Below are 24,055 nucleotides of genomic sequence, written 5' to 3'. Positions count from 1 at the left end.
TGAAAATGTGGAAGTAGCTGAGGCAAATAACATAGATACATATAAGGGTAAGCCAGATGAGTAGGTGAGGAAGAAAGGGGTACAACAGAGGTGTCCTACATACGGCCTTCCAAAGTTTTCAATCCAGCCGAGGGCTGGGGGGAGGTAAGTGCAGAGACAGTGGCGGGGCAGAGGGGGGGGGGGAGCACACAGAGACAGTGGGGGGGGGGGAGCACACAGAGACAGTGGGGGGGGGGGGGAGCACACAGAGACAGTGGGGGGGGGGGGGAGCACACAGAGACAGTGGGGGGGGGGGGGGGAGCACACAGAGACAGTGGGGGGGGGGGGAGCACACAGAGACAGTGGGGGGGGGGGAGCACACAGAGACAGTGGGGGGGGGGGGAGCACACAGAGACAGTGGGGGGGGGGGAGCACACAGAGACAGTGGGGGGGGGGGAGCACACAGAGACAGTGGGGGGGGAGCACACAGAGACAGTGGGGGGGGAGCACACAGAGACAGTGGGGGGGGAGCACACAGAGACAGTGGGGGGGGAGCACACAGAGACAGTGGGGGGGGAGCACACAGAGACAGTGGGGGGGGAGCACACAGAGACAGTGGGGGGGGAGCACACAGAGACAGTGGGGGGGGAGCACACAGAGACAGTGGGGGGGGAGCACACAGAGACAGTGGGGGGGGAGCACACAGAGACAGTGGGGGGGGAGCACACAGAGACAGTGGGGGGGGAGCACACAGAGACAGTGGGGGGGGAGCACACAGAGACAGTGGGGGGGGAGCACACAGAGACAGTGGGGGGGGAGCACACAGAGACAGTGGGGGGGGAGCACACAGAGACAGTGGGGGGGGAGCACACAGAGACAGTGGGGGGGGAGCACACAGAGACAGTGGGGGGGGAGCACACAGAGACAGTGGGGGGGGAGCACACAGAGACAGTGGGGGGGGAGCACACAGAGACAGTGGGGGGGGAGCACACAGAGACAGTGGGGGGGGAGCACACAGAGACAGTGGGGGGGGAGCACACAGAGACAGTGGGGGGGGAGCACACAGAGACAGTGGGGGGGGAGCACACAGAGACAGTGGGGGGGGAGCACACAGAGACAGTGGGGGGGGAGCACACAGAGACAGTGGGGGGGGAGCACACAGAGACAGTGGGGGGGGAGCACACAGAGACAGTGGGGGGGGAGCACACAGAGACAGTGGGGGGGGAGCACACAGAGACAGTGGGGGGGGAGCACACAGAGACAGTGGGGGGGGAGCACACAGAGACAGTGGGGGGGGAGCACACAGAGACAGTGGGGGGGGAGCACACAGAGACAGTGGGGGGGGGAGCACACAGAGACAGTGGGGGGGAGCACACAGAGACAGTGGGGGGGGAGCACACAGAGACAGTGGGGGGGGAGCACACAGAGACAGTGGGGGGGGAGCACACAGAGACAGTGGGGGGGGAGCACACAGAGACAGTGGGGGGGGAGCACACAGAGACAGTGGGGGGGGAGCACACAGAGACAGTGGGGGGGGAGCACACAGAGACAGTGGGGGGGGAGCACACAGAGACAGTGGGAGGGGAGCACACAGAGACAGTGGGGGGGGGAGCACACAGAGACAGTGGGGGGGGGAGCACACAGAGACAGTGGGGGGGGGGGAGCACACAGAGACAGTGGGGGGGGAGCACACAGAGACAGTGGGGGGGGAGCACACAGAGACAGTGGGGGGGGGCACACAGAGACAGTGGGGGGGGGAGCACACAGAGACAGTGGGGGGGGGGGAGCACACAGAGACAGTGGGGGGGGGGGAGAGCACACAGAGACAGTGGGGGGGGGAGCACACAGAGACAGTGGGGGGGGGAGCACACAGAGACAGTGGGGGGGGGGAGCACACAGAGACAGTGGGGGGGGGAGCACACAGAGACAGTGGGGGGGGGGGGGAGCACACAGAGACAGTGGGGGGGGGAGCACAGAGAGAGAGTGGGGGGGGAGCACACAGAGACAGTGGGGGGGGAGCACACAGAGAGAGTGGGGGGGGGGAGCACACAGAGAGAGTGGGGGGGGAGCACACAGAGAGTGGGGGGGGAGCACACAGAGAGAGTGGGGGGGGGAGCACACACAGAGAGTGGGGGGGGGAGCACACACAGAGAGTGGGGGGGGGAGCACACACAGAGAGTGGGGGGGGGAGCACACACAGAGAGTGGGGGGGGAGCACACACAGAGAGTGGGGGGGGGAGCACACACAGAGAGTGGGGGGGGGAGCACACACAGAGAGTGGGGGGGGGAAGCACACACAGAGAGTGGGGGGGGGAGCACACACAGAGAGTGGGGGGGGGGGAGCACACACAGAGAGTGGGGGGGGGGAGCACACACAGAGAGTGGGGGGGGGGAGCACACACAGAGAGTGGGGGGGGGGAGCACACACAGAGAGTGGGGGGGGGGGAGCACACACAGAGAGTGGGGGGGGGAGCACACACAGAGAGTGGGGGGGGGGAGCACACACAGAGAGTGGGGGGGGGGAGCACACACAGAGAGTGGGGGGGGGGAGCACACACAGAGAGTGGGGGGGGGAGCACACACAGAGAGTGGGGGGGGGAGCACACACAGAGAGTGGGGGGGGGAGCACACACAGAGAGTGGGGGGGGGAGCACACACAGAGAGAGTGTGGGACACAGACAGTGTGGGGGGGGGAGCACAGAGACAATGGGGAGAGGTGAGCATGCAGAGAAGGTAGAGGTCAGCACGCAGAGACAGGGCAGTGCTGGCGGAGGGTGGTGATGCACGATTCAGAGTGCGGGGCTGCGCCGAGCGGCAGTGTGTGTCTGCTCCTGGTACATGGTGGGCTGCTGTGCAAAGGGAGGAATTGTTGGGGGAAAAAAAAAAGAGGTTAGTAATTTTTTTACCCACTATGCCCTATTTCTAATGCCTTTATATTTCTGAAATTTGCTCAACGGCCCCTATGTAGGATAAAAATTGTAGTGTGGCCCCTCATGCGAAAAGGTTGGACATCCCTGGGATAGAATGTCATGCTGATTGGGTTTAATGAAGAAGGGCAGGAAGAGGCTTGTGTGGACCATAAACACCAGCACAGTTGGGTCAAACGGTCCGTTTCTGCGGTGTAGACCAGTGGTTCTCAAACTGGGGTCTGTAGAGACTTTCCAGGGGTCCGCGATGCAGTGCTGGCCTTATGATTTGACAGCACCCAGAGCTCTGTGATCAACAGTAACTGAATGAGTGGCAGCCGGAGTGGTGCTCTGATTCCGCACCCCCCGGACTCCCGCTCTCCCTGTGCTCCCTCGATGATCTGTTCCCCATGCTCCTGCTGTTTCTCTCTCCGAGCTGCCCTAGTGCTCTCTCTGGGCTTATGTCCTCTCCAGGCTCCTGCCAAGGATAAAGAAACTCTGCCGTGAGAAGCAGGCACGCCCATCTCATAAATAAATACCTGCTTACTTAAAAGCATTATTAAAACACATTTTACATGCAGCACTTCTATATAAGTAACATATAATATTATAATGTAGATGCGGGGGTATCTGTGATTACGAATCCATTTGAGAAAGGGTCCTTCAACCAAAAAAGTTTTGAGAACCACTGCTATAGACTCAATGTAACTGACAACAATTATCTCACACACACCATTATCTAAATCTAATCTATTGCTTTTCCCAATCCTTCCCCCATCCCAACTATTTTCCTCACTACTTTTCTGAAAGCAATATCTCATTACAGGATACTGGATCCACTGGCACTCGTCTCCCACCAGTACCCTATCCACGTGGCCATGAATCTGTTTCAATGCTGAGTACTGATAAGAGGTCAGGATTGGCCTCTCTGATGTCTGTACAATAGTCAGCAGTGGAACCCGAGCTGTTCCTTCCCCATCCTAAGTCAGACCAGCTGAGGCTATTTCTAGCACCCTTACTTCCACCCAAGACAAGATCAGCTCCATTTGTAACAAAGCTTGGTTAACCATTTGGTCCTATACCCAATGACACCTCAATATTTACAGCACAGAAACAGGCCCTTCACACTAACAGTTACATGCTAGTGTTTATGCTCCACACAAGCCTCCTCCCACCCTTCATCTAATCCCATCAATGTATCCTTCTATTCCATTCTCTCTCATGCACTTATCTAGCTTCCCCTGAAACGCATCTATGCTATTCGCCTCAACTGCACCACGTGATAGCAAGTTCCATCAATCTCTGGGTAAAGAAGTTTCTCCTGAATTCCCTATTGCATTACTGGTGAATATCTTATAGTTGGCCCTTAGCTCTGGTCTTGCCCACAGGTGGGAACATTCTCCCTACATATAGCCTATCAAACCCTTCCATAATCCTGAAGACCTCTGTCACGACACTGTTTGGTCTTCTCTATATTCAAGGTTGTAGCAACTATAGCTGTTTGACTCTCTTGTGCTCAATCATCCAGTCTGCACCAACCCTGCCACATCCTTGCGAATGCTGCAGCACCACAAATACAACATCAATTATCAACGTTCTCAAAAATAGGTATAATGTTATCAAAAGACCGTACCATTTCAATTCCAATCTAGAAACTCATACCCCAGGAAGAGTTTATGGGGCTGTAACACTTTATGAAGGATGTCAAGGCCTTGGAGAGGATGCAGAGGGGATTTACTCGACTGCTACCAGGGATGTGGGACTTCAGTTAGATGGAATAGGGGAGAGAAGCTGGGATTGTTCCCCTTTGAGCAGAGAAGGTAAAGGGGAGAGTTAATAGAGTTGCTCAAAATTATGAAGGGTTATTCAGACTCCACAAGGAGAAAGTGTGTCCAGTGGTAGAAGGGTGGGTAACCAGAGGCCATAGATTTAAGATAATTGGCAAAAAACCTGAGGTGACATGAAGAGAAGCTTTGGAGTCTGCACAAGTGGGAAGATCTTCTCTATGTATACCTTATTGAACCCTTTCCTAATTTTAAAAATATTAGGTCACCTCTCAGTCTTCTCTTTTCTAGCGTAAACAGCCTCAGCTTATTCAATAGTTATAACCTCTCAAGTTATAGTTATCTAGCATCAGATTTGTAAGTATTTTCTGCACCTTCTCCAGTGCCTCTACTTGTACCCAAAGGAGGGCCATCACAAAGAAAAACAAATGCTGTAAAAATAACCACCAAATACCTCCATAGTAGAATTCTTCGCCCGTTAAATGGTGTAGTTTCTTTTTTTTCTTATGAAAATCAGCAGCCAACAGGAAACCTTCACTCTCCTTAAAAACAGAAGAACCAAGATATAAATTTGTAACATTAGAGACATTAAAAACAAATGAAAGTACATTTAATAACTAGGACCAAAGTATATGTTAATCGATACAAGGCTAAATGGATAGTTAAGAGATGAGCAACAGGTTTATGGAAAAGGTACAAACTGGAGAATGGGTGGCGTGGTGCATTACAACACTACTCTTTTCTGCCTGTTGTCTGGGTCCTGATAGTTGGGGTGAAGGTCTTCTCTAATTATTAAGGATTCCCAAGGGAAACGAGCTTGGATCATCTCATCCAGAGTCCCAGTAGTCCACAGAACAAACTTGCCCTCAAAATTCCAGAGTTTTATTCAGGCAGACTCTGGCAAAGCAGAAGGAAGACCAGCACCTTTTAGGAAAGATAGCAACTGGCTTGTCACCATGGCAACATACTTGTAGAGGGTGGCCTCGTGCAGATTGTGGTTAACGTCTTCAGGGGAAGTGATCATCCTCCAAGAGAGCTTGAAAGGCCTCATGGTCAACATGCAAGATTGCAAATGCAAAGGCTTCAACAAGTTGTCAGCATTCTTGAGATGATGTTGGCACTTGTGGAAGGTCTCTAGGTTATAGACAGTGGCAAAAATACTGAAGAAATAAATCCATTTAAAATAGAATACCGCTGTCCATCTGTCACTATAGCAACATAATTATATTGGGTAACTTTATATCTTGCGTGTTATTCAAATCTCCAATCACCAGGATGTTGAAGGCAATGGTCCCAATTACACTGCTCCATGTGGAAAATGAACAACTGGCAGAGGTAATCTCCGATCCATGATGATCCAGCCATTGTGGTGTGGGGCAGGCTTGATGCATCATTTTCCTGCTCATCAATTTTGGATGTCAGTTTCATAAACTCCTCCCGGTTCAGCCAAGCACCTTGAAACATAATATTCAACAAGGAACTGGCTTGATTAACTTACCCTCACAGTAGACAATGCAAGTTAAGAAATTGATAATGGTAGTGTGGCTCCCAGCTCACTCGTGATGGCTTAGAAAGGAGTTGCTGATGAAGCATATTGGTGGTCAACACATGGTACCACAGGATGTGGATTACGCTTGATTGACCAAGAGATTCCCCAACGGATGAGTTCTTGATCTTAGCTGTGCCACTGAGGGAAAGTCCTGGTTGGTGATCAAGTGGTCCTCCATTAAGAAAGAGGAAAACACTGCTACTGACCACAGAGAAACTGCAAAGCAGCTCAATGGTGAGAATCAAAAATGGTAGTTTTAAAAAACGTAAAATCAAGAAGGAAAAAATATATGATGATGTATTAGAGGTTGGAACAATAGTATGCTTTGGATAGGATGTCATAATGGTGCCAGCACAGAAGTTAATGTCCATGGCTGCGATGGACACCTCAGTGTGTACAGATTGCCCTTTTTGGAAATAACACAAGAGATGCAATGTGAATGAAAAATGGTAGTGAGGTAATGCAGCTGAAAGAACTGGGAGATAGTGTGTGTTTGTGAAAAGCAAATCTTACTGTGGATTACAACCACAATGGTAGAGGAATATTCTCCCCCTTGTCCTTTTCTGATTCCTTTTTAAGCTACAGTTCCACAGGCACCACACATACTCCAGTATTCATCCACCATTCATGTCTGTGCCTCGACAATGAATGATTGTAGGCTGTTCGAAGTCCTGCCCTTAACCTCTATCCACATCTGTGCACTTCCAGCATGGATTTCTGGATCTTGGTCAGAAGTGTATACCTTGGTTGATTTGTCCCTTTGTAGTCCAGGGCATTGAAGACAATTGTGGTGCCTCCCTACCAGCACCCTGCCTGAGATCAGCTAATCAGTACAGGCCAAGGATCATATGCTCACTGCATAAACTCAGCAAGGCATTTGGAGATCAGGACTGTTTTCAATATAGTGCAAAATGAATGACAGAACACCAGGATTAGAAAAACTGCTGCCACCAAAGTTAGCTTTCCTGTGCCTGCAATGGAGACGACAGGTGTTAACCTCCTTCCTGCCATCATTCACAATGCACATGACACTTCACTTTCGGACAGCAATACGATGGTGGGTTGTGATAGGTCACAAAGGAGGGGTGAAAGAGGCAGGTGGTGAAAGGAAGGAGTCCATAAAGATAGGCCTTACTACAGACTGAAACTGCAAATTTACTGACAAAAAGACTGAATTGATTACAGTATTCCATTGTTTAATCATGATTGCCAAAGTCCATAAAAATATGATTCAACAATTTTCAGTCACCAACCCCCACCCCGCCAAACTGTGAAAAATCAAGAATGACGATTGATAAATGCTTTTGGACAAAGCGGTCTGATGTGGTCAATCAGACCACTTTTGGTTTGCCTGCTTTGGAACATACTGCACGCAAAATAAAGACAAATACAACTGGATATTGCTCAGCTTCCCCTGCCTGAATCACAGTCCCTGAATCTCGAGCCCTTCCAGTCACTCCTTGGATGGAGGAAGATGCGAGAAAGGGGCGGCTGTGAGCAGGGTGAACAAAAACAGCAAGGTTTAGAAAACAAAAACACAAACAACAGCCCTCACCTTAGCTTTCTTTTTGGCTGACTTTCGGACTTCTGCATCTATTTCCTCCTCTTCTCTCAGCAAATCTTTATACGAGCGCTTCTTCTCTCGTTGGCTTCTGCCTGCTGCCAGACCCACCTCTTCAATTCCGCTTTCACCCACTATACAATCTGCAACAGCAGTAAAGGGCTTACAAATCATCTATTTATATTTTAATTATGTATATATATTTACCCCTCCAGTTTTTTTGGGAGGGGAAGGGAAGGAATGTGGGAGGGGGAGGTGCTTCCTCGTACTGACACCTTTTCTCCTTCAGTTCAGGGGTGCAGTGATCTGGGCCTCAAGTTCCTCCCCAGCCACCATCATTGGAGCTGCGTTTCGGCAAGGATGGGCTATTTCTATTAGGTGCGTGTCCCAGTGCGTTTGTGTCATCCGCACAAAGAGACCAGCCGAGAACTGGTGGACCCCCGCCCCCAGTCAATGGAACAGATGAGCTTGGTCATTTACTGTCTCCTCTTCTGCACCATCCAAAGCCAAACACCTACCAAGAGAAGACCTGTTTCTCCTTGTGTCGCTCTGTAGCCAGCCACCATAATGCAATGGAGCAGCCCAGTGTGAGTTGCTCTAGAGAAGCCTTGCCTCTGCTTGCTGCCTCCTCTTGACAATGCATCTGACATTATCGCAGCTGTAAACTGACATCTTGCGCCTCTCCATGACTCAATGCATTTCAACGTGCCATGCAATCATACTGCCTGGGTGAGTGAGTCTAAATGTCAAGTCGAGCCTGGGATTCAAACTTGAAATCCTGTGCTTGGGAAGTCCACCATGATACAGGGCTTCCCATGGAAAGCGACAATCTTTCTGTGCATGTCTGTTGGCGTTCCTCAAGACAGTGATGGAAAATAGCTCATTCTTCCAAAGTGACAGCATCATACACTCATCAGCCATAACACAGACCAGCAGTCACAGCAGGCACCCAATGCAATAAACCTCAACAACATTCTTGAACTCAATGACCAGAAAAATCACCTCCTAATGCAGGCGGGGTCAAACTTTGATTTAACGGCAGCGTAAATTTTGTGCAAATGGAATTAAACTGGAATCATATAATAGTTACAGCACAGAAGGGGACCATTCAGCCCATTGTGCCCTTGCCAGCTCTCTGCAAGAGCAACTCAACTAGTCCCACTCCCCCACCCTTTTCTTGTAGCCCTTCAATTTTTTTCCTTTTCAGGTGCTTATCCAATCCCCTCTCTGAAAGCCATGATTGAATCTGCCTCCATCACAGGTGAAGAGTGGTTAATTATGTTGTAAACTCGTGTCCTAATGGAAGTTGGATTAAAACGAGTCAAACTCAAAAGATCCTTAATAACTGAGAGGAGACCATTGCCATATCAACCTGGGTTGACTCGGAACGCAGATATGAAAGGGCTTCATAACAATCCACTGAAGGCATGCAATTACAAGCCAAACATTTAAGGGTTGTGTCCATTTTTCTCCCAGATACTTTTCTAACATTCTGAAAAATGTGTAATTTGTTTATAAAAATCAGAAAGCATCACAGCTTTCCGTTCGGTTTTAGAATAGATATTAAAGTTGCTGCAGAGCAGCATGATCTAACTGAATGGCATAACAGGCTCGAGTGGCTGAATGGCTTGTTCTGAATGCTCCGAATGTCAGGATGCTGGACTCCACAGTAGAACAGCCAAGTTAGAATGCCAATGGTGACTAATATTTGTACTCAGGCTTCCCCTAGAAAATGAGTTTCACACCTTGGCTGGGTTCCAACTCAAGCATGCCTCTTGGAAGGTCAATCAACTGAGCTGCAACAAGGAGGTCCGAGAGCATCCCTGGAGCATATAATGTCCTGCCTGACCAACTCAGGACCCTTGTACAATGAAGTAAAGGAAGAAAAAAGGTGGGCTGGAAATATTGAAATAGAAGCTGTGTAGAAAATAATGGGAAATTACACACATTTATTAGGTTTTTAAAAATCTAAATCAAACAAGGAAACATATAATGATTCAAGTATTTTTTGCATAGATATATATATTTGTCTTCAGAGGTAAGAAACATTAATGCTGACAAACACAGGTTCCACCCCCACCACCACTTTCTTTGCCTTCAGTATAAGCATTAAGCAGTCCCATGACAGGTACAGTAGAGATCAGATGCAGAATAAAGGACCCTATACAATGCAGGACTGCAGAACAGCACCTCTCAATTTGTCACCAGCAAGCTTAATAACCCCAACTTACCTTGTGCTGGAAACAGAAATGCACAAAGCTTATGAGCTTCATGGCTGCCACCAGGGTTTCGCGACTCTGCTTACGCCCAGCGTCCTATGGTGACAGGGGCTGGGTGGGAATAAAGAACGTGTGACAAGGGAGCTGGCATGGCCATTGCTCTCAGGAAATCAAAACTGCAAATGAAAGGCGCCTCAAGATCATTTGTAAATTGTGGTCCAGTCTGTGCCAATTGAAGGAAAGTCTTGTTCTGTAGACTTGCACACACTGGTAACCTCGGCAAGACTGACAGATTTAATTTTGGATCCTTCCAGTTGGCCGTAAATGTAGATTTTCATTTATTTAGTCTGGTTTGAATTGGAACCCAGGTCCCAGAGATGAAAGATCAATGTTCTAAGTCACCATGCACCCAGTCCCATTAACCATTTAAACATCCATATTAGCCATGTGCTTTCAGTACAGATGATTTTGTGACCTACTGCAAGAGGCTGCTGTGTTACAATATGTGGCAGGACATCAAACTGTATGTATTGTATCTTATAACTGTACTGTAATTAAACTCTATTCAGTTACAGGTAAAGATAGCTAGTATAAAACCTGGTATATAAGATGTACTGTATATAATTCACTCAACAACTTGCATCTATATAGCACCTTTAACATAGTAAAACGTATCAAGGCACTTCACAGGAGTGTTATCAAACAAAATTCGACACCGAGCCACATATGGCGATATCAGAACAGGTAACGTAAAGCTTGGTCAAAGAGGTAGGTTTAAAGGAGCAGAGAGAGGCAAGAGGCGGAGAGGTTTAGGGAGGGAATTCCAGAGCTTAGAGTCGAGGCAACTGGAGGCAATGGTTGCTAATGGCGGAGCGAAGGAAACTGGAGATGTGCAAGAGACTTCTGCTGAAAAGTCTACGAATTGGTCCACTGCAAAATTTCTGATATGCGTGGAAAAAAGGCAACCTCTTTGTCCATACAACTCTGTGCATTATTGCACCCAAGTTCAATTTTAGTACTGCGAACTTGAGTACTGATACAAACCTACAAGGGGAGAAGCACCAGACTAAGCCACATGAGCACCACGGACCCCACAAAACTGAACTGGGATTGGGGGGGGGCGGGGAAATGGGGAGATAAAGCCTCCACAAAAATCAGCCGGAGTTCCTGCTCCTGGTCACTATATGGTGCATGTGAACATTATGATTTGGATCGGATGATGCACAGCTACATGGCTTCGCTCGCTAGCCCAGGACCCCTGCCTGTGTCCTGTTTTCTGGTGCTCCTCCTTCCCTTCCAGGATTCTAACCAACATTTAACTTCCAAGCTATTGTTTAAACATGGCTCATTGGCCAATTCTCGGTGTCTACAGAATCATACTTCACAGCCAGTAAGCGCCTCTCGGAGAGATTGGTAAGAGGGGTAAGAAAATCACACACAGTACGGAAATTAATCACTGATAAAAGCTTAAATAGGAAGGTTGCATTGTTCAAGGAGGGTCAAAACAAGGTGTACAACAAACATTGAATGCCCCATAAAGCACCTGATCTACTCTGAAAATTATGGGTTGCCCTGTGAAACCAATCAGTATTTATAAAATTTCACACGTCTGTGTTATTAAAACAAAAGCAATAATGATGGAATTAAAATGCAACCACAACAAATCAAAAGTCTCTTATTCTTTGCCAAAGACGTAACATTTAGCAGAACGGCCTTTAAAACTGCAAACGGACAGGCTTAAAAGATGTGAGCATCAGGAAACTAACCATGTAAAAAGCTGTCAGTTTCTCAGCTTGAACAAGCACCTGAGGCTATTTCAAACAAAAATCATACATTTTAAATATAAATGCTTGTTCCAAGTTACATTCATTCTGACATCACCCAAAATAAATTACCTTCTTTTTTCTTGAGTGCTTCATCATAAGCCATGTCTGGAATTTGAATTTAAAATACTGTCTGACAGTGTAAACATTTGGAAAACCAGGTGCTTCAGCCAGTTGCAGGTTTCATCTGCATATAATCCTGCAGCACATGAGAGAGAGAGAAGAAAAACATCTTATATATTTTAACATATGTCTTTTCTATAACATATAACAATCAGGAAGGACTGGGGCTGAGGGATGACCTGGTGGGAGGTTTGACGGATAAACGTAGAGAAGATGTTGCCATTTGTGAGGAAATCCAATAATAGGGGGTCATAAATGTAAGATGGTCACTAAAATATCCAATAGAGAATTCAGGAGAAACTTATGGTGAGAATGTGTAACTTGTTACCACATGGGAGTAGTTGATGATGAATAGCATAGATGTCTTCAAGAAGCTAGATAAATCCATGACGGCTGAAGGAATAAGAGGATCTGTAGATAGGATGAGATGACATAGGGTGGGAGAAGACTTGTGTGAAGTGTAAATAGCAACACAGACCAGCTGGGCTGAATGGCTGCTCATGTTCCATAAATTCTATGGAACATTTCTAGCTTACAAATCTTTTCCTCTTCCGGCCCAGACTACATGGTAATCTCTGCCTCTGCTACATTTTTCTAAAATAATACTTTGTAACTTGCCAGCAGGTACTACAATTAAAGCAGTGGTCTTACAGCCTTAACTTCTCTAAGACCTGGAAATTCTTTCGTGGGATATGAGAGTCGCTTTGATGCCCATTCCTAATTGCCCTCGAGAAGATGGTGGCGAGCTGCCCTCCTGAACTGCTGCAGTCCATGTTGTGTAGGTACACCCACAGTGCTGTAAGGAAGGGAGTTCCGGGAGTTTGACCCAGCAACAGTGAAGGAACGGCAATATAATTCCACATCAGGATGGTGTGAGATATCATTAATCCCATTCTTTAATCAACTCAGTAAGGGGTGCACTTAAGCAAGAGAAAAAACTTCCTCGACCTCCTGAATCTCAGACAACGCAGCCACGATAGCAGCTCACCCACGGGGCAAAGTCACATGTGAGTGTCACAACTGAGGGACTGCCACTGAGATATCACATTCGATGGACAATCACACCTGAAAATTCTGGCCAGGATTACTCATCAGAAATTCAGATAGAGGGTTACACCTGAAAGATTAACCTACGTTTGTCTTTCAGATGTTGGTCAACCTTGTTGATCATTGTAGGCAATTTGCGTTTTTGCTTCAGATTTTTTTGTCATTTTAATTCTTACCTCTGTTGTACCCAGTTATCTGATTGCTCAGCTGGTCCCACTTTTTTTTCAATGTGAGACAAACATAAACTGTGTTATTGTGGCTATAACAAAGGCTGCATTCTCATTTATACACAACAGGGATTAAAATTAGGAATAGTTTCCACCAATAAACTCCTGTTTTCTCACAAGCTGAATCGATACAGATCTTTCCTGCAATTTGAGAAAAAAAAACTCTAAAATTTCCATCTTTTTGCCAAAAAAGTGAACAAGCATTACAACCATGGTGTGAACCTGTGTTGCTGGCTACATGTGCCCGGGTGATAACACGGTTGTGCTGAATATATACCCTGGACTTGATTTTCTATAGGAAAAGAAACAAAGGGTGTGCAGCGCCTTTCACGTCTTCAGGACATCTCAAAACATTTTACTGATGAAGTACTTTTTTTTGGAGTGTCTTCACTGTTTTAATGTAGGAAACATGGACTTTATGCACAGCAAGATCCCATTACCGGCAACATAATAATGACCAGAGAGACAAATATTATCTGGGGCACCAGGGTGAACTCGCTTGCAGGAAGATGTATGAACACAAACATTCAGCGCAGAGACCTGCACCACACGAGTTGGACATAAACCATTGACAGATTTGACTGAGCATTATTAATTGATCTTTAGTGAACATCGACAGGTCTTCCTGGATACCAGCTATGAGTGTGGGGGGCGGGTGGGGTCCCACATTGATCAATATGGCCATTATTCGTCACCTTCATCAACGAGCTGAATGAAGGTCAAATTATCCGCAAGTATGCAGACATTAAGATATGTGTGGACGTTGGGTTAAAAAAAAGACTACAGGTGGAACAAGATACGATTGAACATCTAATAGACCTACATCTGGTAGATGTTTAAGAGAGACAAATGCAGCATGATGCACTTGGATAGGGGTAACTCCAAGCGTGCATACACCATGCAGGGTGCATGCATAAGGTTGCTGAATGTGGCAATGCCCCGGGATTATAATGCATAATTCTTGAAGGTCTATGACCAGTACTGCAAGGTTATTATAAAAGCAAATAAAATATTGTTAGGACAATCAAACATTAAATAAAAATTATCCTTTTTTGTACAAGGCCTTCATATAGAACATTATGTTTAGTTTAGGTCCCGAGGCCCTGGAAAAGGTTCAGAGGAGACACACCAAATTGCTACCGACTTTAAAGGCTTTTAGTTATGACAAGCTTAGAGAACTTTATTTAAACTTTGGAAAAGCAAAGACTTTGAGGAGATATGATCGACATCTTTAAAAATAATGAAAGGATTTGACACTGTCCAGGTTGATAGCCTCGATTTTAAAATTCTAATTCTTGTTTTCAAATGCCTCCACGGCCTCACACCATCCTATCTCTAATCTCCTCCAGTCCTACAGCCTTCCAAGACCTCTGCACTCTTCCAAATCTGGCCTCTTGTTAATCACAGATTTATATCGCTCCACCATTGGCAGCCATGCCTTCAGCTGCCGAAGCCCTTAAACTCAAATGCCTCCATCTCCCCTCCTTTCATACAGTCCTCAGATCCCATCTCTATATCACCGGTCCCAATGTCTCCTTATGAGGCCTCCATATCAAATTTTTTTTGACATTCTCCTGTGAAATGCCATGGGACATTTTACTACGGTAAAGGTGCTATATAAACACAAGTTGTTGTTATTGTAGATGGGTTAGGAACGAACAAGGAACATGACAAAAGCATTGAACTAGATGCTGTGAGGAACTTTCCACAAAGGGTCATCAACCTTTGGAAGTGAGTGCAGATTTACTGTAAGCATTGAAAAGGGAGTGGCTGGAGTGCCAATGAGTGGCCTCCTGGAGCATCCTTGGAAGCAGGAGGGGGTGGAATTAGCTGACAGTTTTTCTGCCTCCCCTAGGAGATTATGTATCTGTGTGAAGGGGAGCGGGGGCAGGAAAGACGAGAATCGGCAATGGTTTGTGCAAGTTACATCATGCTAGGAAGGGAGAGGGTTCATGGACAAGCTAGTTTTTCATGTCCTTTTGAGAATGTTTACAATGCCATTACACAAATACTGAGATTGCTCATAAATTGGTACTGTTATAAATTCATCTTAAAATATCGTAGTAATTCCGTATATTTTCACCCCTTTCCCCAGGTTTTTCCCCTCTGATACTATTACTCCATATTAACGCACTTGTCAACCTTTAGATAAGATGGTAAACCCTGTTTTGTCTGCACAGGTGAATATAAAAGAACCCATGGCACCATGAAAGAGGATCAGGGAGTTCTGCTGGTGTGCTGGCCAATATTCCTCACTAAAACCAGATTAATGCATCATTTATCCCATTGTCTCATGGCTCAATTGGCAGCATTCTCGCATCTGGGACAGAAAGTTCCAGATTCAAGTCTTAAGGCTTGAGCACACAAATCAAGGCATACACTCTAGAGCAGCACTGAGGGAGCGCTGCACTGTCGAGGTGCCATCGTTCAGATGAGACGTCAAACTGAGGCCCTATTTGCCTGTTCAAGTGGATCTAAACTATCCCATGGTGCTATTTCAAAGAGGAGCAGGGGAGTTAATGTTTCCTACATTACAACAGTAACTACACTTCAAAAGTACTTAATTGGCTGTAAAGCACTTTGAGAGGTCCAGTGGTTGTGAAAAGTTCTATATAAATTCAAGTCTTTCTTTATATCGGTATGTGGTACCATGCTGTGTGCAAAATGGTTTCCCTTTTACCTACAAGTCACTACACTTTAAAAGCAATCTATTGTTAATAAAGTACTTTGGGATCTCCTGAGGTGTGATACGGTGCTATATAAAAACAAGTTATTTCTTTTAAGTACATGTCTTCCATTAAAATTCCAGATGCTTCCTCCATATTGCTCTATTTCGGCTATTTCAATTTAAAGGTACGAACAGAAACAGTATTTCTTTCAATATTTTGCAATGCATAACTAAAAGGTGGTACCAGTAAAAAAGTGACTACGAAGCTATTGGATTACCATAAAAACCCAACTGATTCAATTATTAAGAAAACTGGCCTGTGTGACTCCAGTCCCGCACTACCTCCAGTCAACATGGTTGACTCTTAACAGCCCTGTAAAGTGGCTTTGCAAGCCACACAGTTGTATCAAACTGCTACAAAGACAAACAGCGATTTAAGAAGGCAGCCCATTACTACCTTCTCAGGGCAACGAGAGACGAACAATAAATGGCAACCTTGCCAGTGACACCCACATCCTAAGAATTATTTAAAACAATGGGCAGAATTTTGGAACCACACCAGAGGTGGGAACGGAGGCAGATGGGCCCAGAGATTGCTGCTGCTGGCCGGCAAGCCGGTTTGCCGGCACGGTCCCACCTCTGGGCCATTTTTAAGGAGGCCGTATCTTGGGGGGGGGGGGGGGGGTGGGGGCGAGGGCATGAGGGCTAATAGCCTGCAAGCGGTGGGTAATGTTTCAGACGGCAGGCGGGTCCCACGCAGTGGCTGAAACACAGCCAGTAAAAGGAGGTGGCTTCCCAGCAGCAGACAGAGTGGGGGAGAGGGCAGGGGCAGGGAGAGGGCAACGCCACCGAATAATTTAAAAACCTGCCACCCCTAGTGCCAATGCAGGAAAATGGCCACAGCTGCAGCTAAAAGCTGCCCTGGGGCCAAATTTAATTTGAAGTATTTGAAAAGTGCTGAGAGGGTGTCTCCAGCTTAGCTGCACCAGCAGGCTGCAGCTTTCTCACTGCTGGAGGACCCCCTATTGATTCTCCAACATCAGAAGCCCATCACCATCCTTAATCAGACAGCCAGCACACCCTCCTCTGTCCACTAAATGGCCAATCCAACAAAAATCGCGCCACGCCATGCAGAGTCAAGTTCCAGAAATGATCCCGACGTTGGGGTCCTGATCCCAAAACAAAATCCTGCCTTTTTCAAAGGCAACAATCTTGTGCTCTAATTTTAATAATCAATTCCAGAGCATTAACTGTAAGGAATCATTTTAACATAAAGCTAATCTCTAAAGAGTTATTTAGTTTAGAATAGACTATTATAAACAACTAGAAGCCATTATTTTTTTTAAAAAGGACAGAAAGATTAGTCTGGCACTATATTCTCCAATCCTAGATTTTTTTCCATTGTTATATATCGATCTGGGATAAAAATTAATTTTAACTCTCATTTTCATTTTAAAAATTAACTTTTTTTCCTGGGCCATTTTCTCCCCTGCTATAAAAGGTCTTGGCTTCTTATTGCATCAGATTTCTGCAAGCCCCCTCCAGTACTTTTGACAAATGACAGTTATTCATACATAAACCTGGTCATTTGGCAAGTTCACTAGATGATTCCTGGGATGAGGGGATTGTCCGATGAGAAGAGATGGAGTAAACTGGGCCAATATTCCCTAGAGTTTAAATAAATAAAAGGTGACCTAATTGAAACATATGAAATTCTAAAGGGGCTTGATAAGGCAGATGCTGGGAGGATATTTCCCTTGGCTGGGGAAAACTAGAACATGGGTCACAGTCTCAGAATAAGGAGTTGGCCATTTAGCACTGAGATGAGGAGGTATTTCTTCACTCAAAGGGTGTGAATCTCTGTGATTTTCCACTGCAGAGAGCTGTGGATGCTTAGTCTTTGAGTATATTCAGGGCAAAGACTGATGGATTTTTGGATACTACAGGAATCAAGGGATATGGGGATAGTGCAGGAAGGTGGAGCTGAAGTAGAGCAGCCATGATCTCGATGAATGACGGAGTGGGCTTGAAGGGCCTACTTCTAGTCCAGCTTCTTACTTTCCATAACATCACAGATGCACCTGTTCCCTGATAGGGTTAGATGAAGAGTGGTGAGAGGAGGCTCATGTGGAACTTAAATGTCAGCATAAAGCAGTCGGGCCAAATGGCCTGTTTCTGTACTGTACATTCAATATGACATCATATGTCCACAGATTTCCAGCAGGAATTATGAATAGTGACTGACCCCCCACTCAATGACAGATAAAACCTGCGCCTTTTCTAGTCTGCAAGGATCAGATACTTACTGGATAAACTCACTGAAATTTTGGAAATCTTAAAATGTAATCGGTTGTAATGTATCTCACTTTGAATTCAAATACCACTCCATATAATTCAATGATCTACAATCTAAAGAAGAATAAAGGTACAAAAAAAGATTTACAAGGACATCATTTAAGAAGAGAGACTGGATAGGCTGGGGTTGTTTTCCTTGGAGTGGAGAAGGCTGAGGGGGGGGACCTGTTTGAGGTATACAAAATTATGAGGGGCATTGATAGGATAGATAGGAAGAAACGTTTTCCCTTAGCGGAGAGGTCAATAACTTGGGGGCAGAGATTTAAGATAAGGGGCGTTTCGTACGGGTGCTTGATAGTCAGCGCAGGCGCGTTGGGCCGAAGGGCCTGTGTCTATGCTGTAAAACTCTATGACTCTATTAGGAAAGACTAGGCTAAGGCTCTTTCCTGTAGAAAAGAGACTAAGATGAGCTGACAGAAGTTTTCTGGATTATGAAAGGTTTCAATAAGATAGGTGTAGAGAAGATCCTTCCAACTGTGGGTGAATCCAATACTAGGGGAATCATAAATACAGGATAATCACTAACAAACCCAAAGAACTCAGGAGAAAATTCTTCATCGACAGAGTGGTTTGAATGTGGATCTCATTACCACAAGGACTGGCTGGGGACAATAACATTTAAATACAAGGGAGAAAGGAATACAAGGAAATGTTGATGGGGTGAGACGAAGATGGATGTGGAACATAAACCAGTTGGGCCAAACAGCCTGACTCTATGTTGTAAATTCTATATAACACCTCTGGCACAATTGTCACTGAACAATTTCCCCAATAATTGTGCATTCATCTCCAATAAACAGCAACTTCCCCGCCATGATAATCTCTAGTCTCTCCCCCACCCAATAATTAATTCCAAATTTCAATGGACAGTATCTGATTCGGTGACTCCTTTTCTTTAAAAAAAACAGTAACATTTGAAAGTATTTACTGTTTGTTTAAACATCTTTACAAAGTTGTGAATAAAACCAAAGTTAAATTTACCACTGACATAAGAGGTGTTATATTTGACCATATACTGGCCCAGGGTGACACCTCTCCTTAGGCAGCCCTGCCTTCCCGCCTTTTCTCTTTAATCTTTGCGCCCAGCTTCTACCCGCCGCCCCCTCCGCGGCTGATCCGCCCAAATCCCCCTCCGGCAGCCGCCCACCGAACGCTCTCCCCCGGCCACAGTATCCAGGAAACACCGAGGCTTTGCCCGATGGAGTAGGCCTCCGCTGCCGTTCGCGCGGTTCCCCGCTCCCAGTGAGCCCGCGCCGGTTACCAGTGTGTTAAAGGGTTTCCGGTTTACTGGACGCAGCCAAAGGCCGCGGAAGCGCGCTCTCCCGGGCTGGGGTCTTACCATGAAGCCGCCGTCTGGGGCCGCCATTCCTCGCCAGCCGCCGCCATATTGGTCAGAGAAAAGCAGAGAGCCGGAGACAGGCCGAGGCAATCGCGCACAGAGCACATCGATCCGCATCGCTGGGACAGGAGCAGCGACACTCGACACAGGGTGCTCACAAAGTTCCAGTGCAACTTTAAACTTCAATAACTTTGAATGTAGACATAATAGAAGCAAACTGTAAATGGCAGACGAAAGCATAATTCATAAAGTTTTCACATAATATAGTTCAGATTTCTAGGCTTTTGTGGCACATGGTTGAATCAATTTCCAACAGTTCCGCTATCCCTCAAATATCACCAATTTCAAACAGTTTCAGCGTCGAAACAGCGTTAACAAAAATATTAACGACAGTAACAGTAAAAAAAAACTTTCTGAATTATGCTTTCATATGACCTTTGCTGTTTGCTTCTTTCACATCTACAGCCAAAGTTGCCCAAGAACTTTATAAACACCCTGTATATGGTTTTAAATGTAGATTAAATGCTTCAGTGACAGGAAACGATCCCGTAATAGAAGAGCTGGGGAATGCTCCCAGTCAACCAACACTGCCACATTTGACCAATTCAGAACCCATCGAAAACTAGGCCAAACAGTAGTGTATATATTATTCATAGACTCTATATAATATATTATAAACTTAATGTATATTAAACTACAAACTAGGGTTGTATTCTCTGGTATTTAGAAGGTTAAGCAGTGATTTGATCAAAGTTTTCAAGACAAAAAGGGACAGATATGGTCGAGAGAAGCTATTTCCACTGGCTGGGGAGTCTAGGACAAGGGGCATTGTCAGAAAATTAGAGCTAGACCTTTCAGAAGTGAAATTCGAAAACACTTCTACACACAAAGGGTGGTAGAAATTTGGAAACCTTCTGCAATGGGCAATTGACGCCCAATTCCACCTCTGCCCCAGCTCATCTGCTACCAAAACCCTCATTCGTGCCTTTGTTACCTTTTGACTATTCCAACACACTCCTGGCTGGCCTCCCACATCTACCTTCTTTTATAAACTTTAGGTTATCCAAAACTTTGCTGCCGTGTCCTTATTCACAACAAGTCCTGTTTGCCCATCACCCCTGTGCCCGCTGACCTGCAAACTGGTTACCAGTCAAGCAACACCCCCATTTTAAAATTCTCATCCTTGTGGGACAGTAGCAACATGGATACGGAATTGGCTGAGTGACAGGAGACAAAGAGTTGTGGCTAATGGATGTTTTTCGGGCTGGAGGAAGGTTTGTAGCGGAGTTCCCCAGGGGAAAGTGTTTGGACCCTTGCTTTTCCTGATATATATTCGTAACCTAGACCTTGGTGTACAGGTTCAACTGAAGCATTGAAAAGTGAGTTAGACCATTATAGGAAAAGGAAGCAAAATACTGCGGATGCTGGAAATCTGAAACAAAAACAAGAAATGCTGGATTCACTCAGCAGGTCTGGCAGCATCTGTGGAAAGAGAAGCAGAGTTAACGTTTCGGGTCAGTGACCCTTCTTCGGAGTTCCGAAGAAGGGTCACTGACCCGAAACGTTAACTCTGCTTCTCTTTCCACAGATGCTGCCAGACCTGCTGAGTGAATCCAGCATTTCTTGTTTTTGTTATAGGAAAAGGAAGAATGTGCACGGCGATGGGGAGAAGGCGGGGAGTGGTTCAAAGTGAATTGCGCATTCGGAGAGCTAGTGCAAACACAATAGGCCGAATGGCCTCCTTCTGCGCTGTAACAGTTCTGTGATTCTATTTTCAAGTCCCTCCATGACCTCATCCCTCCCTATCGCTATAACCTCCTTCAGCCCAACAACCCTCCAAGATATCTGCTTCTCCAATTTTGGCATCTTGAGCATGTCTCATTTTAATCGCTCCACCATTGGTGGTCATGCCTTCAGCTGCCAAGGCCCTGAGCTCTGGAATACCTTCCCTAAACCTGCTATCTACCCTAATATCGCCTTATGTGGCTCATTTTCAAATTTTGTTTTATAATACTCCTGTTAAGCATCTTGGGACTTTTTATTATGTTAGGTGCTATATAAATTCAAGTTATTGTTTTTGTTGCTTTGTATTCATTGGTCTTTTTCCAACATGCTTGCAATAATGGCTACATTTAGGACAAGACTTCCTATGTTGCACATTCAAAATCAAGGAGGAATAAAAAATAGTTCACAGGAGGTAGTTACTGAACAGTCCAGGTCCTCATATTTCAACAAACGAAGGACTGGGAATATTCATAAAGGTAGTTATTATCTTCAGCAATGTTAAACAGAACTGCAGTTATTTCCAGATATCTCAGTAAGATAATTATATTATATAAGGTTGAGCTTTGCACGCCACCTGGGCAAGTAACTCTTCAGCAATTGAAAATGATAAATAAAAGAATTAATTTGTGTTGCTGTAGGTATGTTTTTTTATTCACTTTAATGAAAGGCAAATAATAATTGCAATTACTATTACAATTATTCTCTGTGACCTTGTCCTATCTACACCTTCTCCTTAGTTATCTCTTGCCCCACCCCCGCTTTACTTGCTTGAAATCTTTCACATTTCTAATATCTGCCAGTTCTGAAGAAGGGTCACTGACCTGAAACGTTAATTCTGCTTCTCTCTCCACGGATGCTGCCAGACCTGCTGAGTATTTCCAGCATTTCTTGTTTTTATTTCAGATTTCCAGCATCCGCAGTATTTTGCTTTTATTCTAGTAATTGCAAATACTCCAGGTTTCCTAGAAGAGGCAGAAGGTCAAGGTACATTGCACCGTTTCAACATGGACTTCCTTTCCCATTTTCATTTAATGAATTTGACAATAATGATTTTTAAAAAAATAAATGTTCAACACAAATGTTCAGAGAAAATCAAAATACAAATTCCAATTTATTTGTCTGAATTCCATCTGAGAAGCTGGGTAAATTCCATCTGAGAAGCTGGGTAAATTCTAATTTGACGATTTTTATTCCAAAATAAAATATGAAATATAATATCAGGAAGTTGTTTCAATAACAAGAATCTTTTTCGCTTAAAGAAATTGTCTATTTATTGGGGGAGTTGAAAATGCTAATTCACCCCAGATGGGACTCGAACCCACAATCCCTGGCTTAGGAGGCCAGTGCCTTATCCATTAGGCCACTGGGGCTGTGAAAGCAGAAGCTGAAATTGTAACCCTTAAGTGCCATTTTGTGATTGGTGATTCATGATTTGTATGCAAATTATTTTCAATAAAATGCCATCTTTAGGAAGATTGCCGGTTTCTTCCAAGTCGTGCACATTTTAACATACAAATTTTTGAGTGCGTAATGAATTAATTGCACCCCCATTCGCCCCATTTGTCCTCAACAGCACAGCAAATTAATCAATCAAAATCAAACTGTGCATAATGCTTGAGGAAGCTTCATTGTTTTCTATCTCCCTTCTCATCTATGATCAGATATCTGCCAAAACTGGCTTTCACAGCCACGTCTCCTTCCTCAGCAACCGTCTCGGGCTTCGACTTATTCCGCGTCGATTCCAACTGAGATTCCGCCCTTCGTTTTTCGGATCCACCCACGATTGCAGGCGAATTCAACATTCCTCGGACTGCTGTCCTCGCCAAATCCTGAGATACGCACTCAACACCATGCGCCGACACGTCGAATTCTCTCTTCAGCTGTCCTGGTCCGCAGTTTCATTTCATCCTTTGTCTTATTGTCAGCTTCAACAGAAAGCTTTACTTCCTTTCAAGTGTGAAAGATCGCAAGCTTCAATAACTCACGGGTAGCAACACCCCTCTGGATCCTTCTTCCCCTTCACTTCCCTCTGGCCCCTACCCTTCTCCAAATCTTACCGCTTGCCGTGTATTCACAATGCACTCTGACCTTCCCCTCTCTGACCCTGAATGACTTTTCCTTAGCAAAGGCCTCAATTGCGTCCCCTTCGGCACCCACCTCAATGAATTTCGACCTCAGCATGACACTGAGCTCTTCTTCCATTGCCTTCGCCCAACAGCAGACCCTTTTACCTCTCTCCAGTATTCTCCCTCCACCTGGACCCCTCCCTCTGGCCTCTTACGCTCTCTTCATCTTTTCATTGAGAAGGTTGACTCAATTTCTCTGCTTCCCTCACTCATTTTAACCTATCTCCCTCTGAACTTGAAGCACTCTGTTCTTTCAGGTCCAACCCTAACATTGCCATCAAACTGCAGACAAGAGTGGCACTCTTGTTATCTGGCGAACTGACCTCTACCTTGCAGAGGCTGAATGCCAACTCCCCAACATTTCTTCCCACCTCCCCCTAGACCCTGACCCCACAACCAAACATCAAGCCATTGTTTCCAGGTCTGTCAATGACCTCCCCCTCTGGAGATCTTCCCTCCACAGCCTCCAACTTAGACCCAAATCCCAAAGAGCTCACTTCTACGTCCTTCCCAAGATCCACAAAGAGTGCTGCCCTGATAGACCTATCAATTTCTTCCTATTTC

The 24,055-nt window shown here is 45.7% G+C and overlaps 1 protein-coding gene and 1 non-coding gene across 3 annotated transcripts in view; both read right to left on the bottom strand.

Annotated features, from left to right (window-relative positions):
• The window catches only part of hmgxb4a (HMG box domain containing 4a), a 56,511-nt gene extending 36,858 nt beyond the window's left edge, over window positions 1–19,653 (bottom strand). The window contains exons 1-4 of one of the 2 annotated variants that reach the window (XM_068019387.1): window positions 19,581–19,653; window positions 11,894–12,020; window positions 7,774–7,922; window positions 5,124–5,211 (exon numbers count right to left, since the gene is read on the bottom strand). In XM_068019387.1, the coding sequence (XP_067875488.1) occupies window positions 5,124–5,211; window positions 7,774–7,922; window positions 11,894–11,927 (271 nt within the window). In that variant the 5' untranslated portion in view covers window positions 11,928–12,020; window positions 19,581–19,653. The remainder of the gene's footprint in view (window positions 1–5,123; window positions 5,212–7,773; window positions 7,923–11,893; window positions 12,021–19,580) is intronic. The other variant, XM_068019388.1, reaches the window with a different exon arrangement.
• Window positions 19,654–22,662: 3,009 nt separating this feature from the next.
• Window positions 22,663–22,735, bottom strand: trnar-ccu (transfer RNA arginine (anticodon CCU)). The gene has a single exon. It is a non-coding gene; the product is annotated as a tRNA-Arg (tRNA).
• Window positions 22,736–24,055: the final 1,320 nt, after the last annotated feature.

Source organism: Heterodontus francisci, chromosome 41 (assembly GCF_036365525.1).
Source record: "Heterodontus francisci isolate sHetFra1 chromosome 41, sHetFra1.hap1, whole genome shotgun sequence".
NCBI lineage: Eukaryota > Metazoa > Chordata > Chondrichthyes > Heterodontiformes > Heterodontidae > Heterodontus > Heterodontus francisci.
The sequence above is the reverse complement of the archived record's forward strand: the minus strand, read 5'-3'. Positions and strand labels throughout refer to the sequence as shown.